The 15,603-nt window shown below is 38.4% G+C and overlaps 1 protein-coding gene and 1 pseudogene across 2 annotated transcripts; one reads left to right on the forward strand and one right to left on the reverse strand.

The window, feature by feature from the left end:
- The first annotated feature begins 4,297 nt into the window (after positions 1–4,297).
- On the forward strand, positions 4,298–9,835 carry LOC117190618 (annotated as a pseudogene).
- Positions 9,836–9,947: 112 nt separating this feature from the next.
- On the reverse strand, positions 9,948–12,661 carry LOC117190617 (guanine nucleotide-binding protein G(s) subunit alpha-like). 2 transcript variants are annotated; one of them, XM_033395667.1, is made up of 8 exons: positions 12,179–12,661; positions 11,971–12,067; positions 11,702–11,822; positions 11,017–11,145; positions 10,767–10,946; positions 10,583–10,707; positions 10,234–10,307; positions 9,948–10,158 (listed from the first exon to the last, which is right to left on the reverse strand). In XM_033395667.1, the coding sequence occupies exons 1-8, from the start codon at positions 12,452–12,454 to the stop codon at positions 10,012–10,014; spliced, it is 1,149 nt and encodes a 382-aa protein (XP_033251558.1). In that variant the 5' UTR covers positions 12,455–12,661; the 3' UTR covers positions 9,948–10,011. The 2 variants fall into 2 exon arrangements, with proteins under 2 accessions (XP_033251558.1, XP_033251557.1); XM_033395666.1 differs by having other exon boundaries at positions 10,234–10,316.
- Positions 12,662–15,603: the final 2,942 nt, after the last annotated feature.

Genomic DNA, 15,603 nt, shown 5'->3' on the forward strand with positions numbered 1-15,603 from the left:
TATCAATCCCATCTAGGGAGGACTGGGAGATGGGCGAACCAGGACCTGCAAATGCGGTCCACTTCTACACTGATGGCTCAAAGCTAGACGGCCGCGTGGGAGGCGGAGTCTACTGCAGCGAGCTGAACATCAGTCATTGCTTCAGGCTCCCGGATCACTGTAGTGTGTTCCAATCGGAGGTTGAAGCCATCAAGGAGGCCATTTCGATTGTCTCCAAATTACTTCTAGATACGCACTTAGTGTGCGTCTTCTCGGACAGCCAAGCAGCTATCAAAGCTCTAGGCTCAATATCGTCGAACTCAGCGACTGTAAATGACTGCCGCAGGTCTCTGCACGAGATCGCAGAGCAGTTAGATCTCTTCCTTATATGGGTCCCCGGCCACAGGGACATCGAGGGGAATGACGCCGCCGACGAGCTAGCCAGGCAGGGTACTACGATTCCTCTCCTACCGGAGAGGGAGCAAGTAGCGATGCCCTTGGCTACCTGCAGGCTCCTAACGCACGAATTGTTCGAGCAAAATGCCAATAGGAGATGGCAGCAAACCGTTTCCTGTAAAGTCTCAAGATTGATATGGCCATATCGATCGAAGAAGCGCTCAGCAGAGCTGTATAAACTCAGCAGAGCACAGTGCTCTGCAGTTACTAGAGCCATTACGGGACACTGGCAGATCGGCACTCACGCGTCTAGACTGTCAATCCCTCATAACGACTTCTGCAGGAGTTGTCGCGACGAGGAGGAGGAGGAATCGGTCCCCCACTTCTTCTGCCACTGCCCAGCCCTTGGAAATCGTCGTCTTCGTATTCTCGGGGCCGCTTTCCTCACGGACATTTCGGACCTGTCCGTAATCAAACCAGGGGCCTTGTCCAAATACATCCAAGCCACCGGATGGGACTGCCCTTAACCTGCAGTAGTATGCTCTCACGGTTCGGGCAACGCGAAGGGGCACATGCCCATGCGGCAACACAACGGACCTTTTATAGGTCCAAGTGAGCTTGGGGGCGGGAGGCTCTTATCCCCCCCCCTCCCGGCTACCGCCTTAACCTAACCTAACCTAACGTCCAGAAGGAATCGTTTCCGACCCCATAAAGTATATATATTCTTGATCAGCATCAATAGCCGAGTCGATTAAGCCCTGTCTGTCTGTCCGTCCGTCCGTCCGTCCGTCCGTCCCCTTCAGCGCCTAGTGCGCAAAGACTATAAGAGCTAGAGCAACGATGTTTTGGATCCAGACATCTGTGATATGTCACTGCTACAAAAATATTTCAAAACTTTGCCCCGGCCACTTCCGCCCCCACAAAGGACGAAAATCTGTGGCATCCACATTTTTAAAGATACGATAAAACCAAAAATGCAGAATTATAGAGGATGACTATATGTTCTAGAGTGTAAAATCTCAACCAGATCGTATAATTATTATAGCCAGAATCAAGAAAACAATTTCATTCTTTCTCGCTCTGTCTCTCTCTAACACACAGGTTTCATGGTCGGTTTTGCCAATTGCAAAATATGAGTTCAAGGATCTCAGAACCTATAAGAGCCAGAGCAACCAAATTTGGTATCCACACTCCTGTGATATCGGACCTTGACCGTTTCGTGTCTAAATTTCGCCACACCCCCTTCCGCCCCCGCAAAGGACGAAAATCTGGGGCATCCACAAATCTCAGAGACTATTAAGGCTAGAGTAACCAAATTTGGTATCCGCACTCCTGTTAGATCTCACTATAAAACGTATATCTCAGAATTTCGCCCCACCCCTTCCGCCACCACAAAGAACGAAAATCTGTTGCATCCACAATATTGTACATTCGAGAAAACTAAAAATGCAGAATCATAGATAATGACTATATCTATCAGATTGCTGAATCTGGATCATATCGGATTATTTTTGTAGCCAAAAGCAAGAAATCAATTTGCAGTGGCCACGCAGCGCCCGACGTCACGCTCAGACTGATTTTCTGTCTCTCTCGCACGCACTCTTTGTCGTGTGGTTCAATATTAGCGGCGTCTGCCGCAGGAGAGCCATACTGACTTAGTATCGGGTATAACTGTAGAGTTGCGGTGTCCGCAGCAACTCACAACGTTCCACCTCGTTTTTATTAGTTTTAATTCCGACATCACTCTTGGTGCATAGCCTGGTAACGAAATAATACCAGCCTTGAAGAAATCCTTGCAAATCCGTGTGTGGCCGGGTTTCCAAACGGTTCAACTGATTTGTATGAAATTTCTTTCCAAAAAAGTTAATTTGGCCCTTTTATCGAACGTTCCGGACGTGTAGAATGGAATGGAATCGTATTCCAAAAGATATTTTTAAGAATTTGATTGAGAGCATTGCAGACCATATTAAAAAAGTAATATCTAATAATTGTCTATGTACACACCATTGGTATTTAGTTTCTTTTAAATAACTTAAGGCTTCGATTTAAAGAAAACAAAATTATAAGGTGTCCAAATACATATATAGGAGAGAGAAAGACAGAAAAAAGTCGAAAAAAAAGATGGATACAAATTTGAATTGATAGACAAAACGATGGAAAGACAAAGGAAACTCGCCTCTATCACTAAAACTGTATTACATATAAAAACGATTGCTCGAAAAACCAATTCCATGTTGTTTTTGAAAATAGCTCAACATAATTGTATAAATTGAATAACAATTAAAAATAAATAAAATTGCATAACAGAACATAATTTTCCAGGCATGCCAATATTCTATAGAATTATAAACTTTTTGTATTCTTGAGATAGATTGGAAAGCCATATAACTTGATCTTAACTATGGCCTTTTTACAAGTTTAATTCAAGAGTCTGAGACTGCAACACTAACTCGACAAAACTCAATTAACAAACAAAATACAAGACTGGCTGGAAAATCAAACTATACTTAAATGAAAACTAAATATAATAAAAACGAGGTGGAACGTTGTGAGTTGCTGCGGACACCGCAACTCTACAGTTTTACCCGATACTGAGTCAGTATGGCTCTCTCCGGCAGACGCCGCTAGTATTGAACGACACGACAAAGAGTGCGTGCGAGAGAGAGAAAATCAGTCTGAGCGTGACGTCGGGGGCTGCGTAGCCAGTGCAAATTGATTTGTTCCTTTTGGCTACAAAAATGATCCGATCTGATCCAGATTCAGCAATCTGATAGATATGGTCATTATCTATGATTCTGCGTTTTTAGTTTTCTCGAATGTGCAATATTGTGGATGCAACAGATTTTCGTCCTTTGTGGGGGCGAAAGAGGGTGGGTCGAAATTCTGAGATAAACGTTTTTTAGTGAGATCTAACAGAAGTGCGGATACCAAATTTGGTTACTCTAGCCTTAATAGTCTCTGAGATTTGTGGATCTAGGATGCCCCAGATTTTCGTCCTTTGCGGGGGCGTAAGGGGGTGTGGCGAAATTTGGACACGAAACGGTCAAGGTCCGATATCACAGGAGTGTGGATACCAAATTTGGTTGCTCTGGCTCTTATAGGTTCTGAGATCCTTGAACTCATATTTTGCAATTGGCAAAACCGACTATGAAACCTGTGTGTTAGAGAGAGACAGAGCGAGAAAGAATGAAATTGTTTTCTTGATTCTGGCTATAATAATTATACGATCTGGTTGAGATTTTACACTCTAGAACATATAGTCATCCTCTATAATTCTGCATTTTTGGTTTTATCGTATCTTTAAAAATGTGGATGCCACAGATTTTCGTCCTTTGTGGGGGCGGAAGTGGCCGGGGCAAAGTTTTGAAATATTTTTGTAGCAGTGACATATCACAGATGTCTGGATCCAAAACATCGTTGCTCTAGCTCTTATAGTCTTTGAGCACTAGGCGCTGAAGGGGACGGACGGACGGACGGACGGACGGACGGACGGACGGACAGACAGACAGGGCTTAATCGACTCGGCTATTGATGCTGATCAAGAATATATATATACTTTATGGGGTCGGAAACGATTCCTTCTGGACGTTACACACATCCACTTTTACCACAAATCTGATATACCCCAATACTCATTTTGAGTATCGGGTATAATGAGCATATGGTTTGAATGCACGTATGTTTGCTAAAATCTTGACACCACTACTGTTCTGTTTGTTGGAGTATTTACCACAAATTATTTGAAATATGGTGCTAGTGACGCATTAAGAGCATAAAGGAAACCGCACACAACTAAGCTGTTAATAGTGGGTGCGTTTACATGGGGCTCCTAGCGGTCGGAAGCTATCGTTACTTTGTGTGTTTCCCTCACCCTGCTTTAATCTGCGGACAAAACACAGTATAAAACGAACACCGGACTGACTGAATCGCACAGTCTTTCTTCACACTCCAAGGAGTATTGTTTCATCATATGAAGTTTCGTCGGACTAGGTCTTTAATTGATAATATGAATCTGCTCGTTGTGTTGTTGGTTGTAACAACGGTTTTAAACTTTATAAGAGCAGCCCCCAGCGTGGTATGTATTTTAAATTGTTCAGTCTGAATACATAAACGTTAAACTATTATAATAGAAAAATATATATTAGTTACTGTTAGTATGTACTCGCTCAATCGTAGACATAAGGACAAAGAAAGTTTTTTTTTCGGCCGAAAAAATAAGTATGAAATAATCTTTAAAATTGCTTAAATTATTTATTTCAGGACCTAAGTAATGACGAATTGATGGATGGAAAATATCTCTGTGAAGGTAAGAGGAATGCGTATTATACTTAGCTCTGTCTGATATTTACAATATACTCTTACATACATATACATAAGTATGTACATACAACAACTTACATTGATAATTTCTATTGATTTACATATTTAAATTTTACTCCATCCTAAAAAATGTATATGATTTTATTTGAAATGGCCAGACTGTTGATATGTAATTAATTATTTTTGGATTATTTATTAAATTTTCGTCCGATCAGCCTCATAAGCGATGATATTTCTACCACTTCACCTTTTATAAATGAATTTTACAACAGTTTCTTAAGAAGCATCTTGCTTACAAAAAATAGGAACATTGAAACTCTGTCTGAAAGGATGTCGCGAGCAATGTCCAAGCGTAATTTAGACAGCATTGGTGGAGGACATCTATTCAAGAGGAGTGATAGTAGCAGGCTTCTAAGTAGTGTTGGGTCGTTCATGAACGAACGAACAAAAATGAACTATTCATGGAAGTGAACGAACTGAATAAGTTCATCTAATTCGTTCTATTTCGTTCATCGTTCTTTTTTGTTCATCGTTCTTTTCCGTTCGTTCTTTTTTGTTCATCGTTCTTTTTTGTTCACCTGTCGTTCTTTTTTGTTCATCCTTCGTTTTCGTTCATTTTTGTTCCTCATGTTCGCTATGTTTGAGCTGGTATGTCAGCTCTTTTTGTTTTGCTCATTTCGTTTTGTTCGCTATTTTTTAGTTGGTATGGCAGCTCTTTTCACATTTTGTTGTGGCGGACTCTGCAAGAAAGTTTAAAAGAAATTTAAACTGTTTTGAAATGTCGCTTAAACGTAAATTTAGTGCTTTATGGAATCACTTCGATGCCATAGATGACAAAAAGGCAAAGTGCAAGTACTGCAAGTCGGATTTGAGTATAGCCGGAGGTTCACAGAGCAATTTAACACGGCATTTGAAGTTCTCGATGAAATTGAACGACAAGGAAGTACTGAAGCCAGTTATTCTGCCGCCACAACATCGCAGCAAAAAACGAGGGGGAACGTTGTGAGTTGCTGCGGACACCGCAACTCTACAGTTATACCCGATACTTAGTCAGTATGGCTCTTCTCTGGCAAACGCCGCTAATATTAAACGACACGACAAAGAGTGCGTGCGAGAGAGACAGAAAATCAGTCTGAGCGTGACGTCGGGCGCTGCGTAGCCAGTGCAAATAGATTTGTTCCTTTTGGGTATAAAAATGATCCGATCTGATCCAGATTCAGCAGTCTGATAGATATGGTATTTATCTATGATTCTGCGTTTTTAGTTTTCTCGAATCTGCAAAATGGTGGATGCAACAGATTTTTTTCCTTTGTGGGGGCGGAAGGGGGTGGGGCGAAATTCTGAGATATACGTTTTATAGTGAGATCTAACAGAAGTGCGGATACCAAATTTGGTTACTCTAGCTTTAATAGTCTCTGAGATTTGTGGATGCCCCAGATTTTCGTCCCTTGCGGGGGCGGAAGGGGGTGTGGCGAAATTTAGACACGAAACGGTCAAGGTCCGATATCACAGGAGTGTGGATACCAAATTTGGTTGCTCTGGCTCTTATAGGTTCTGAGATCCTTGAACTCATATTTTGCAATTGGCAAAACCGACCATGAAACCTGTGTGTTAGAGAGAGACAGAGCGAGAAAGAATGAAATTGTTTTCTTGATTCTGGCTATAATAATTATACGATCTGGTTGAGATTTTACACTCTAGAACATATAGTCATCCTCTATGATTCTGCATTTTTGGTTTTATCGTATCTTTAAAAATGTGGATGCCACAGATTTTCGTCCTTTGTGGGGGCGGAAGTGGCCGGGGCAAAGTTTTGAAATATTTTTGTAGCAGTGACATATCACAGATGTCTGGATCCAAAACATCGTTGCTCTAGCTCTTATAGTCTTTGAGCACTAGGCGCTGAAGGGGACGGACGGACGGACGGACGGACGGACGGACGGACGGACAGACAGACAGGGCTTAATCGACTCGGCTATTGATGCTGATCAAGAATATATATATACTTTATGGGGTCGGAAACGATTCCTTCTGGACGTTACACACATCCACTTTTACCACAAATCTGATATACCCCAATACTCATTTTGAGTATCGGGTATAATAACTGCATTTGTTCAGAAGCCACCGACAGCGCGTAAAAGTGAGCAATTAGACAAACAGTTAGTGCGAATGATTTCCAAAGGCCATCATGCTCTCCGGATCGTGGAGGAGCCGGATTTTAAGAAGCTGATAGAGGACGTTTCAAATTGCCCTGGATATAAGTTGCCAACACGTAAAACGCTGTCTAATGTGCTACTTCCAAATATACACAGTGAGTTAATTGCCAATGTGAAAGAGAAGATAGCATCTGCATCTGGAGTTTGTCTCACAACTGATGGATGGACATCGCTCACCAATGAGAGTTACATAGCTGTAACCGCACACTTCATAGACAAGACGAATATGGAACTATCTTCGCATATGCTAGCTTGTGAAGCGTTCGGTGAGAGGCACACAAGCCTCAATCTTTGCTCTTTTCTTCAGAGTGTTGCAGCTGATTGGAAAATTGAAGATAAAATTACTGCAATTGCATCAGACAATGCTGCCAATATCGTATCAGCGATAAAATTGGGAAATTGGCGCCATATTCCATGCTTTGCCCACACTTTGAACATCATTGTACAGAAAGCACTGGGACCAATTGACAGTGTAAGGGTCAAAGCAAAGGCAATTGTAGAATTTTTCAATCGCAGCTCATCCGGATTCAAGAAGCTCAAAGAAATGAATAGCCAATTAAATCTTCCCGACCTTAAGCTGACACAAGATGTGCCTACACGTTGGAACTCAACATACAAAAACATGAATGCTATGAAAAAACAGTTGCAGCTCTACAATGTAAGATCGCTCAAACGGGATTGGTTGATAATGTTGCTGATGATCTGTCTTCACAAATCGAAACCGTCAAAACGTCGCCAACCAAAAGTGGCATTTGGGACGAGTATGACAAGCAGTATAGCCAAATAACAAAGCCAAGCTGTAACACGGCTGCTGCCATTAGAGAGGTAGATAAATACCTAGCAGAAGAGAACATCAATAGAAAGCATGACCCTTTGATCTGGTGGACACAGCGAAAAAATGTATATCCACGACTATACGAATATGCGTTGAAACGTCTTTGTTTGGTGGCCACGTCGGTGCCATGTGAGCGCCTATTTTCTGCAGCAGGAGAAATAGTCCGCAAAAGACGAACGCTTTTGACGCCCAATAAGGTTGAAAGCCTTATGTTTTTACATAATAATATGTGAAATACTTAAAAATGGTGTGTATTTTATAGGTTTTAAAATTATAATGGACAACATAAGTAAAATTGATTATTGTTTTTCAGCCCCGACTTCTAAAACATAAAAAATGGAAAACGAGATACTTAATTGAAACTGTTGGTTGTGTCCTAACGATATCAAGTACTAAGTACGAATTAAAATAAATTTAAGAAGTTAAAACGTCAGTGCATTATTTACATATAAGCTTAAAACTAGATATGAGACTTTAAAATTGAACTAAGAACAAAAAGACCGATAAACAAAACAGGCCAAAGAACAAAAAAGAACGAACTAAAGGGACAATGAAAAAAGAACGATTAACAAAAAAGAACGATGAACAAAAAAGAACGAACGGAAAAGAACGATGAACAAAAAAGAACGATGAACGAAAAAGAACGAATAAGATGAACAAAAAGGAACGAACTAAAAGAACGACTCAGTTCACTGCATAAAAATGAACGAACGAACTTATTCAGTAAATTGAACGATGTTTACCCAACACTACTTCTAAGCGCCTAATATTTTCTAGCAATGCCTATTATATTTATCATGCTGACCGCACCATCGATCATAGCCCCGTAATATGTACATATATACTTTGAGCGTAAAGTGTAAATAAAGCAAAAAATATACTTATTTGATGTGTACATATCAAAGGATGTAGACACTATTTGTTAATAAATTAAGCAGTAAAAAAAGAATATTGATTTATTTCCTGCATTATATAAATATATGTATAATCATTTCAATTATTGTAACAAGAATATGTTTACTGTAATATTCAAATATTTTAGATACCAAAGCATGTATCAGTATGCATGTCTCGTAAAAAGAAACAAAACACATGGCTCGTGCCAAGTACTTTACTGTACAATTATTCTTCTATCACAACATTAATTAACTCTTGAAAATATTTTTAATACATATTTTCTCTTTTGTAAGCCGGATCAAAAAAATATGATGGACCTTTTATCGTAAGGTAAGATTGTAAGACCACTATTTTGTCTCGCCCTTAAACTATAATCCAGCCAAAAAAAGGTTTAGTATATGTATGTGCATATGTATTTTCATTTGTATATATAAAATACATAGCTATGAAAGAGTAACATATGTACAGTAGTAACTGTATAACAGACTTATCAAATATTAAAGATTAAACTGCTGTTATCAGGTCTTATCCGTATGTTATCGAAACAAATGCAGTATACATATACTACATATGTATATAGATAACAGATCCGTACATGTGAAACGTTCTATCTTCAAAGGTCTGAAAGCTAAAATGCAACTTATTGATTTCTGTGAGTTTTGACAGTGCTTCCTAATTCTTTTAACAGTTGAGAAAAAATGCATCAAAAACTGCATCAGCACAGTGTAACGTTTAAACAAGCGATGATCAAAATTTTTTAATACATGTACTGTTATTGCAGGTTAATCGCTACCACGAACGGACAAACGGTCGGATTTTAAAACCAAGTACAACATTAAGTCCTGTGCGGAGAGATTAACACCAGGGAAGGTAGTGAGTAGCCACCATAGGGAGGCAGTGCCATACCTTATTAGAATGGATCCCATCTATAACAAGGACAGCACCTGGGCCAGCAAACTCAAAAGGAACTTCGATGAAATTGACAAGGCTTCGGCCAGCTTCAGCATACTGAACCAACTTGTCTAGTCTAGTGATATCATTTTAGGCGCTTGTAAATGCTCACGGCTACGAACGAATGCACGAACAGATACAGATACTCCAAATATGCTTCATGTCAAGGGATTATAGCCAAATAAACGAAATGCACCTATTATAAATAAAACGAATATGATTGTTATTAACATGTTTATTTATTATTCTTTTAATGTTGAGTTTTGTGAAAGGTCATACCAGATCTAAATGCAGCGAATTTTTTTTTCTTTTAATCAAGGGACTATTTAAATACAAATTTCATTTGATAATTATATTTAAAACAGTAAGTCATTAATATTTTTATTTACTTGCATTACGGCGATGGGGGATAACCTATAACAATTCATATTGACGAAGGTGCATCCTTTGAATAATGTCTCTGCAATCATTAAACACTCGTTTAATGTTTTCTGTGTCAACGGCGCATGTGAAATGTGGATAGCAGTAGTGTTTACCATCTCCACTAGCGGTAGATATACGCTATTAAAGCAAAACAAAAATATAAACGATTAGTTGTTGTGTACCAATATGTAAGGCTTTTCTGGACTGACTTACTAGAAACTCGTCTCGTATGAAATATTTTGCTCGTATTACTTCTGGGTCGTCATTTGATTCCATTATTGCGTCACCTATGTCGACAACACATTTAAAAAAAAAGATTATCCATTAAAGAAATTCTATCAACATGTGAATGAGCTTAAAAGTAAACTGCAAAGGTAGAAGACGACTACAATCCTTATAGGCAATAGACCAGCTGCTCTACGATCAGAATATGGTGTATATTTCGTATATTATTAATAATTTGGAACTTTAATGGTTATTTCTTTTTGTTGATTGATTTATTTGTTTGATGACAAATATTGAAGTGTTATATTGATGCGGGGTTAGATTAGGTCATACTTACTTGGCGTTTGGTATTTGTTAAACTCGGAGAAATATTCCGACAATTTACTTTTTCCAGCCTTAATTTTCTCTGCTAACAAATCTTGCTTATTTAAAAATAGTATAATAGAAATCGTGCGAAGCCATCTAAAATAACAACGTTAATATAAACAAATTTTAATTGTTATCGAGTTGAGTTGGTTTACCTGTTATTCCAAATACTCTTGAACAAATCCAATGATTCTCGAAGCCGATTTTGGGTGGGATCTTCACGCAAAACCATGTTATAACTTGAGCACGCTGTTACGAATATAATAGCAGTTACATCATTGAAACATTGAATCCACTTCCTACGCTCGTCCCGCTGTCCTCCTACATCGAACATGCTGTAGACAAGTAACATTCCAGTTAAGAATCAAGTTATATGAATTCAAAGACATTTGTATTTGTACTCACTGAAAATTAACTTTGTCCACCTGAAATCTTGTCTCGAATATTCCAGAAGTCAAAACACGGCATCGAAGAATATCTTGCTCATTTGGGGTATAGTTTGGATTCTTAATTGTGCTAACACGATCCAGAAAGCTTAAATATAAAATATTATGCATAAATATGGTTGCCAGAATAAAATTTTTGCCACAAGCATACAGCGTACTGGAACTAAGCGATCTAGAACTCACAACACTTATGAATTAATATTATCTGTCGTAATTATTAGAGCACAAATTAAAGTAAAAATTCGTTTTTAATTGTAGTTTGCCAGCTATACTACTTAAACATCCAAGTAAGATATTTCCGAAGCCTACTTAGTTTGGTTTGTCAAGCGATATGTGTTTAGAAATTTAAAGTTAATCCATACTTTTAATCCAATGTATACTTTTAATCTTCAGTGTTTGTGGCACTTGCAGGAAAGACACACAGTAAAACTATCAAAATATTTTCAGTTCATGTGTATTGTTTAACAAAAATTTGGTATTGCAGATACATATGTACATATGTATGTATGTATGATCATCAAATTTCAACTAATTCGGCTAGCACACTGATTTTAAGAAGTGGCATGACACATTGATTTTCTAATCCGACATTTTTAGTATATTTGATTTGTTATTAACATTTGTAAATTAAATTCTATACTTACTATTTCGCACAGTCAATTAATTGATACTCATTTGATCTCTCATAGGTTTGAAGAACGCCCTTGTCTTTCCATAGTTCTTCGGTATGCTCATAAAATTCAGGAGGATAATTAAAGTCCGGACCTGCAAAAAACAAAACAGATTGAGAGTTACATCCGTTTTTTAAAAAAGTTACAAAAATATGATTCTTATTTGAATACAATAAAACCCGAAAACAAGTAAATTCTAATATATTTGAAGTTTGTAGAATGCTAATCAGATGGTATCTTACTAGATGCATAATCCTGAATATATTCCACTCTGGGTTCATTTTCTTTCTTTTCTAAAGCTATAGGTGGATTAAGAGTACTCATGGCTCCTGTAATAGTCTGTAAGAAAAAGAATTGATATTGTTTGCATCGGTAAGTACTCGTAGACCATGAAAATTATTTTGTACCAAAACAAGACTACAATATTGTCAATGCTGAATAATTGCTTACCAAGATAGCGTCTCGAATATTTTTTTTAATATCATCAATTTTCAGTTTTTTCTCCGTTTCAGAAAATCCGTCGACATGCAATATTCGCATTTGCTTGACTATAGTTGATTTACCAGACTCACCGGCCCCCAACAGGAGTAGCCTATGTGTGGCCCTATAGAGCTGTTTATCTTTTTGCAACTGTCTATTTATTGCATCGCTCCGGCGCTTTTGACTTTTAGAATCCTCCGAGTTCACATCGGACTGCTTCGAGGTGGGGGACCCAAAGCAACCCATTGCAGCCCAGGGAGTCCACCAACACGTCGCTCGATTTTCCTGGTTAGCGTCGGGTGACTCGGCACCCCTTGTATTTTCTCCGTTCTGCTCCAGTATAGCTGAGTTTTCGAGTCAATACACAATTTTCCTATGTATCGTTCACTTCTCCAATCTCAGTAACACCACCGGTCCGGTCCGCTCACAGCTTCGATAGATAAGCGCCGAAAGCTGAATTTAGGCATTAGAAATAAAAATAAATTCAATTAGTTTCAGCAGACCTAATGAAATACTATTGGTAAGAGAGTATATTGCAAAGTTTAGCCATTACTGGGACTGAGCGGGCATTCAATAATTTTTGCACAGCTCCTCCATCTAACATCTAAATGAATGTTCTTTTCATTTGAATATTCCAACAAAAAGTTTATTTATTTTGTACTTATACATATGTGTGTACATGCAGGTGTGTATAAAAGAAACTGCGACACTACTGCCCACGAATTTATAATGTGAGTCACGGATTGATTGTCTGTAGCTCAAGCAGAGCTTTAATGTTTCCGAAAATTATGCTGCTGGTTTGCTTGTACACCCGAAATCTATTAAAAATTACAATAATTCACTCGAATACATCAGAGCCCAGCACCCCCACCCAGCAGTAGCAGGACGAATCGTATACATCAGGGCAGTGTAACAGGTGAAGCAGAGGGCGGGTGGAATTTTTGCGCATACAAAGGTGCAGGTACGCATGTACATAGAGATACCAACATAATTTCATCTGCAGGCCCGTAAGGCAGCTAATACATACACATGTATGTAGTACGATGTCTATATTTTTGTATACACATTCAGTGGGCGAATTTTTTTGTTTTACCGAAATATATGTATGTAAATGGGCGAAAATTTGATTAACATTTTAAGCGGGTACATATATATGTACATATATTAGACAGATATGTGTACACATCGTTGTGTATCTAATCATATGTGCGGATGTATGTGTTTGGATATATATGCATATAGACACAAGTTCTCGGTTTGCATGTGTGAATGGATGTACATAAATAAATGTATGTACATATATCTCTATATGTATATATTGCCCAGAATATTTGCCATTTCTTTGACACTTTTGGAAACTATATTATACCCATCTGATAGTGTTTTGAATTCATGCGCGAACGATTTAACGATTTTTATTCATGGGAGCAGAGCAACTTGGGTGGTTGAGCAAAAGCAAAGGTGCACACACGATATCGGAGCAACTTTCGGAGGTGCAGAAAAAGATACTTTGATGACACTTGCCGCGTTATGAGCGGACTTTCAATGGCCAAACATTTTCCACCTGCCCTGGATTGCAATGCATGAAATTGTCACTCTAGAAATTCATTTTAATATCACCTAAACTCACTTTTTTATATTTTTTATTTTATGTATTCAACCTAGGGATGGGATCAGTGTGACCCCAGTTGATATCGGGTCTATCGATAGTGGTATTTTGGTATATTTCTTCTTCATTCTTCTTTCAAACGTAAACAGCCTTATTTCGTTTCTTTTCAATGTATGCCCAGCTCATATGTGTATGTATGAGTGAGCGAGTGAGTAAGAACAAAGTAGAAAACATAATGTAAGATCAAGAAATTTTGAATTTGCTTATCGATTATTTTTTTGCATTTGATCGATTTCAGAATCAGAAATATACAGGAAAATACCGTCATATTTTAAGAATATACAGTAAATATACCGACGAATTCAAGTTTTATTATACATATTCCTCGTTTTTGATATTCCGTCGACTATTACTAGCTAGGTAGATCTCTCAGTCCTGCCCACATAATTTTATCCAATAAATTAATCAATTTTCTACTTGACTGGTTTGTTTTAAATACTTGACTTATTTTCTTGCTACGGCGATTGCTGTTTTTTTCTCCAACAACAATATAGCGTCTCGTTATGATTGTAAACTTTTAATAGCACGGTTTTATTATATGTTCTTCTTTCTTGATCGGCGTATTCGAATGAATGTGTGTTGGCATATCGATACTTGTCGAGGACAAGTATCGATATATCGAGTACATTGGTATTTCTTATAATACTATCGATGAGTAAATCTTAAACTAATATTCAAATCTTATAAACTAATATTCATATCTTACATTCGGGCAACCTGACTACAAATCGCCCACGATCTACACACTAAGGCATACAGTTGGTTAAACATTTCTTATTCGGTATTGTCTTACTTAACATACTATTTCATCGATTAACAACATGAGACCATGGTTTTATCCTTACACTCTACCCAGGGTTTAAGCCTTGCTGGTTCTAATATACTTCGGAATGGCATTTGCGTCAACTGACAGTCCTCAATGTCAACAACCTCATAACGATCATTATCCAATACTCTATTGATCCTGTACGGTCCTCGATACTTTGGTGCGAACTTCTTATTGATCCCCGGTGTTGTGTCCACATGCCGGACTGCTACATAGTCACCAGGTTCATACTTTAATGGGGCTCTATGTTTATGGGCATACATCTTCTCATTTGTTTTCTGCGACAACCGTATGTTCTCACTTGCTATTTCTCTTATAGTTTCCAACTCTCTAAGTTCTGACGCTAACTTCTCCTCTAGGTATTCGGTTAATTCATCTACAACGGGTCCTTTCTGAGGTATTCCAAATAACAATGTGCTAGGTGTCTTTTTATACCCGATACTCAAAATGAGTATTGGGGTATATTAGATTTGTGGTAAAAATGGATGTGTGTAACTTCCAGAAGGAATCGTTTCCGACCCCATAAAGTATATATATTCTTGATCAGCATCAATAGCCGAGTAAATTGAGCCCTGTCTGTCTGTCCGTCTGTCCGTCCGTCCGTCAGTCCGTCCCCTTCAGCGCCTAGTGCTCAAAGACTATAAGAGCTAGAGCAACGATGTTTTGTATCCAGACTTCTGTGATATGTCACTGCTACAAGAATATTTCAAAACTTTGCCCCGCCCACATCCGCCCCCAGAAAGGGCAGAATCGTAGAAGATGACTATATCTTCTAGAGCGCAAAATCTGAACCAGATCGTATAATTATTATAGACAGAATCAAGAAAACAATTTCATTCTTTCTCGCTCTGTCTCTCTCTTACACACAGGTTTCATGGTCGGTTTTGCCAATTGCAAAAT

The sequence above is a fragment of the Drosophila miranda genome (assembly GCF_003369915.1).
Source record: "Drosophila miranda strain MSH22 chromosome Y unlocalized genomic scaffold, D.miranda_PacBio2.1 Contig_Y1_pilon, whole genome shotgun sequence".
NCBI lineage: Eukaryota > Metazoa > Arthropoda > Insecta > Diptera > Drosophilidae > Drosophila > Drosophila miranda.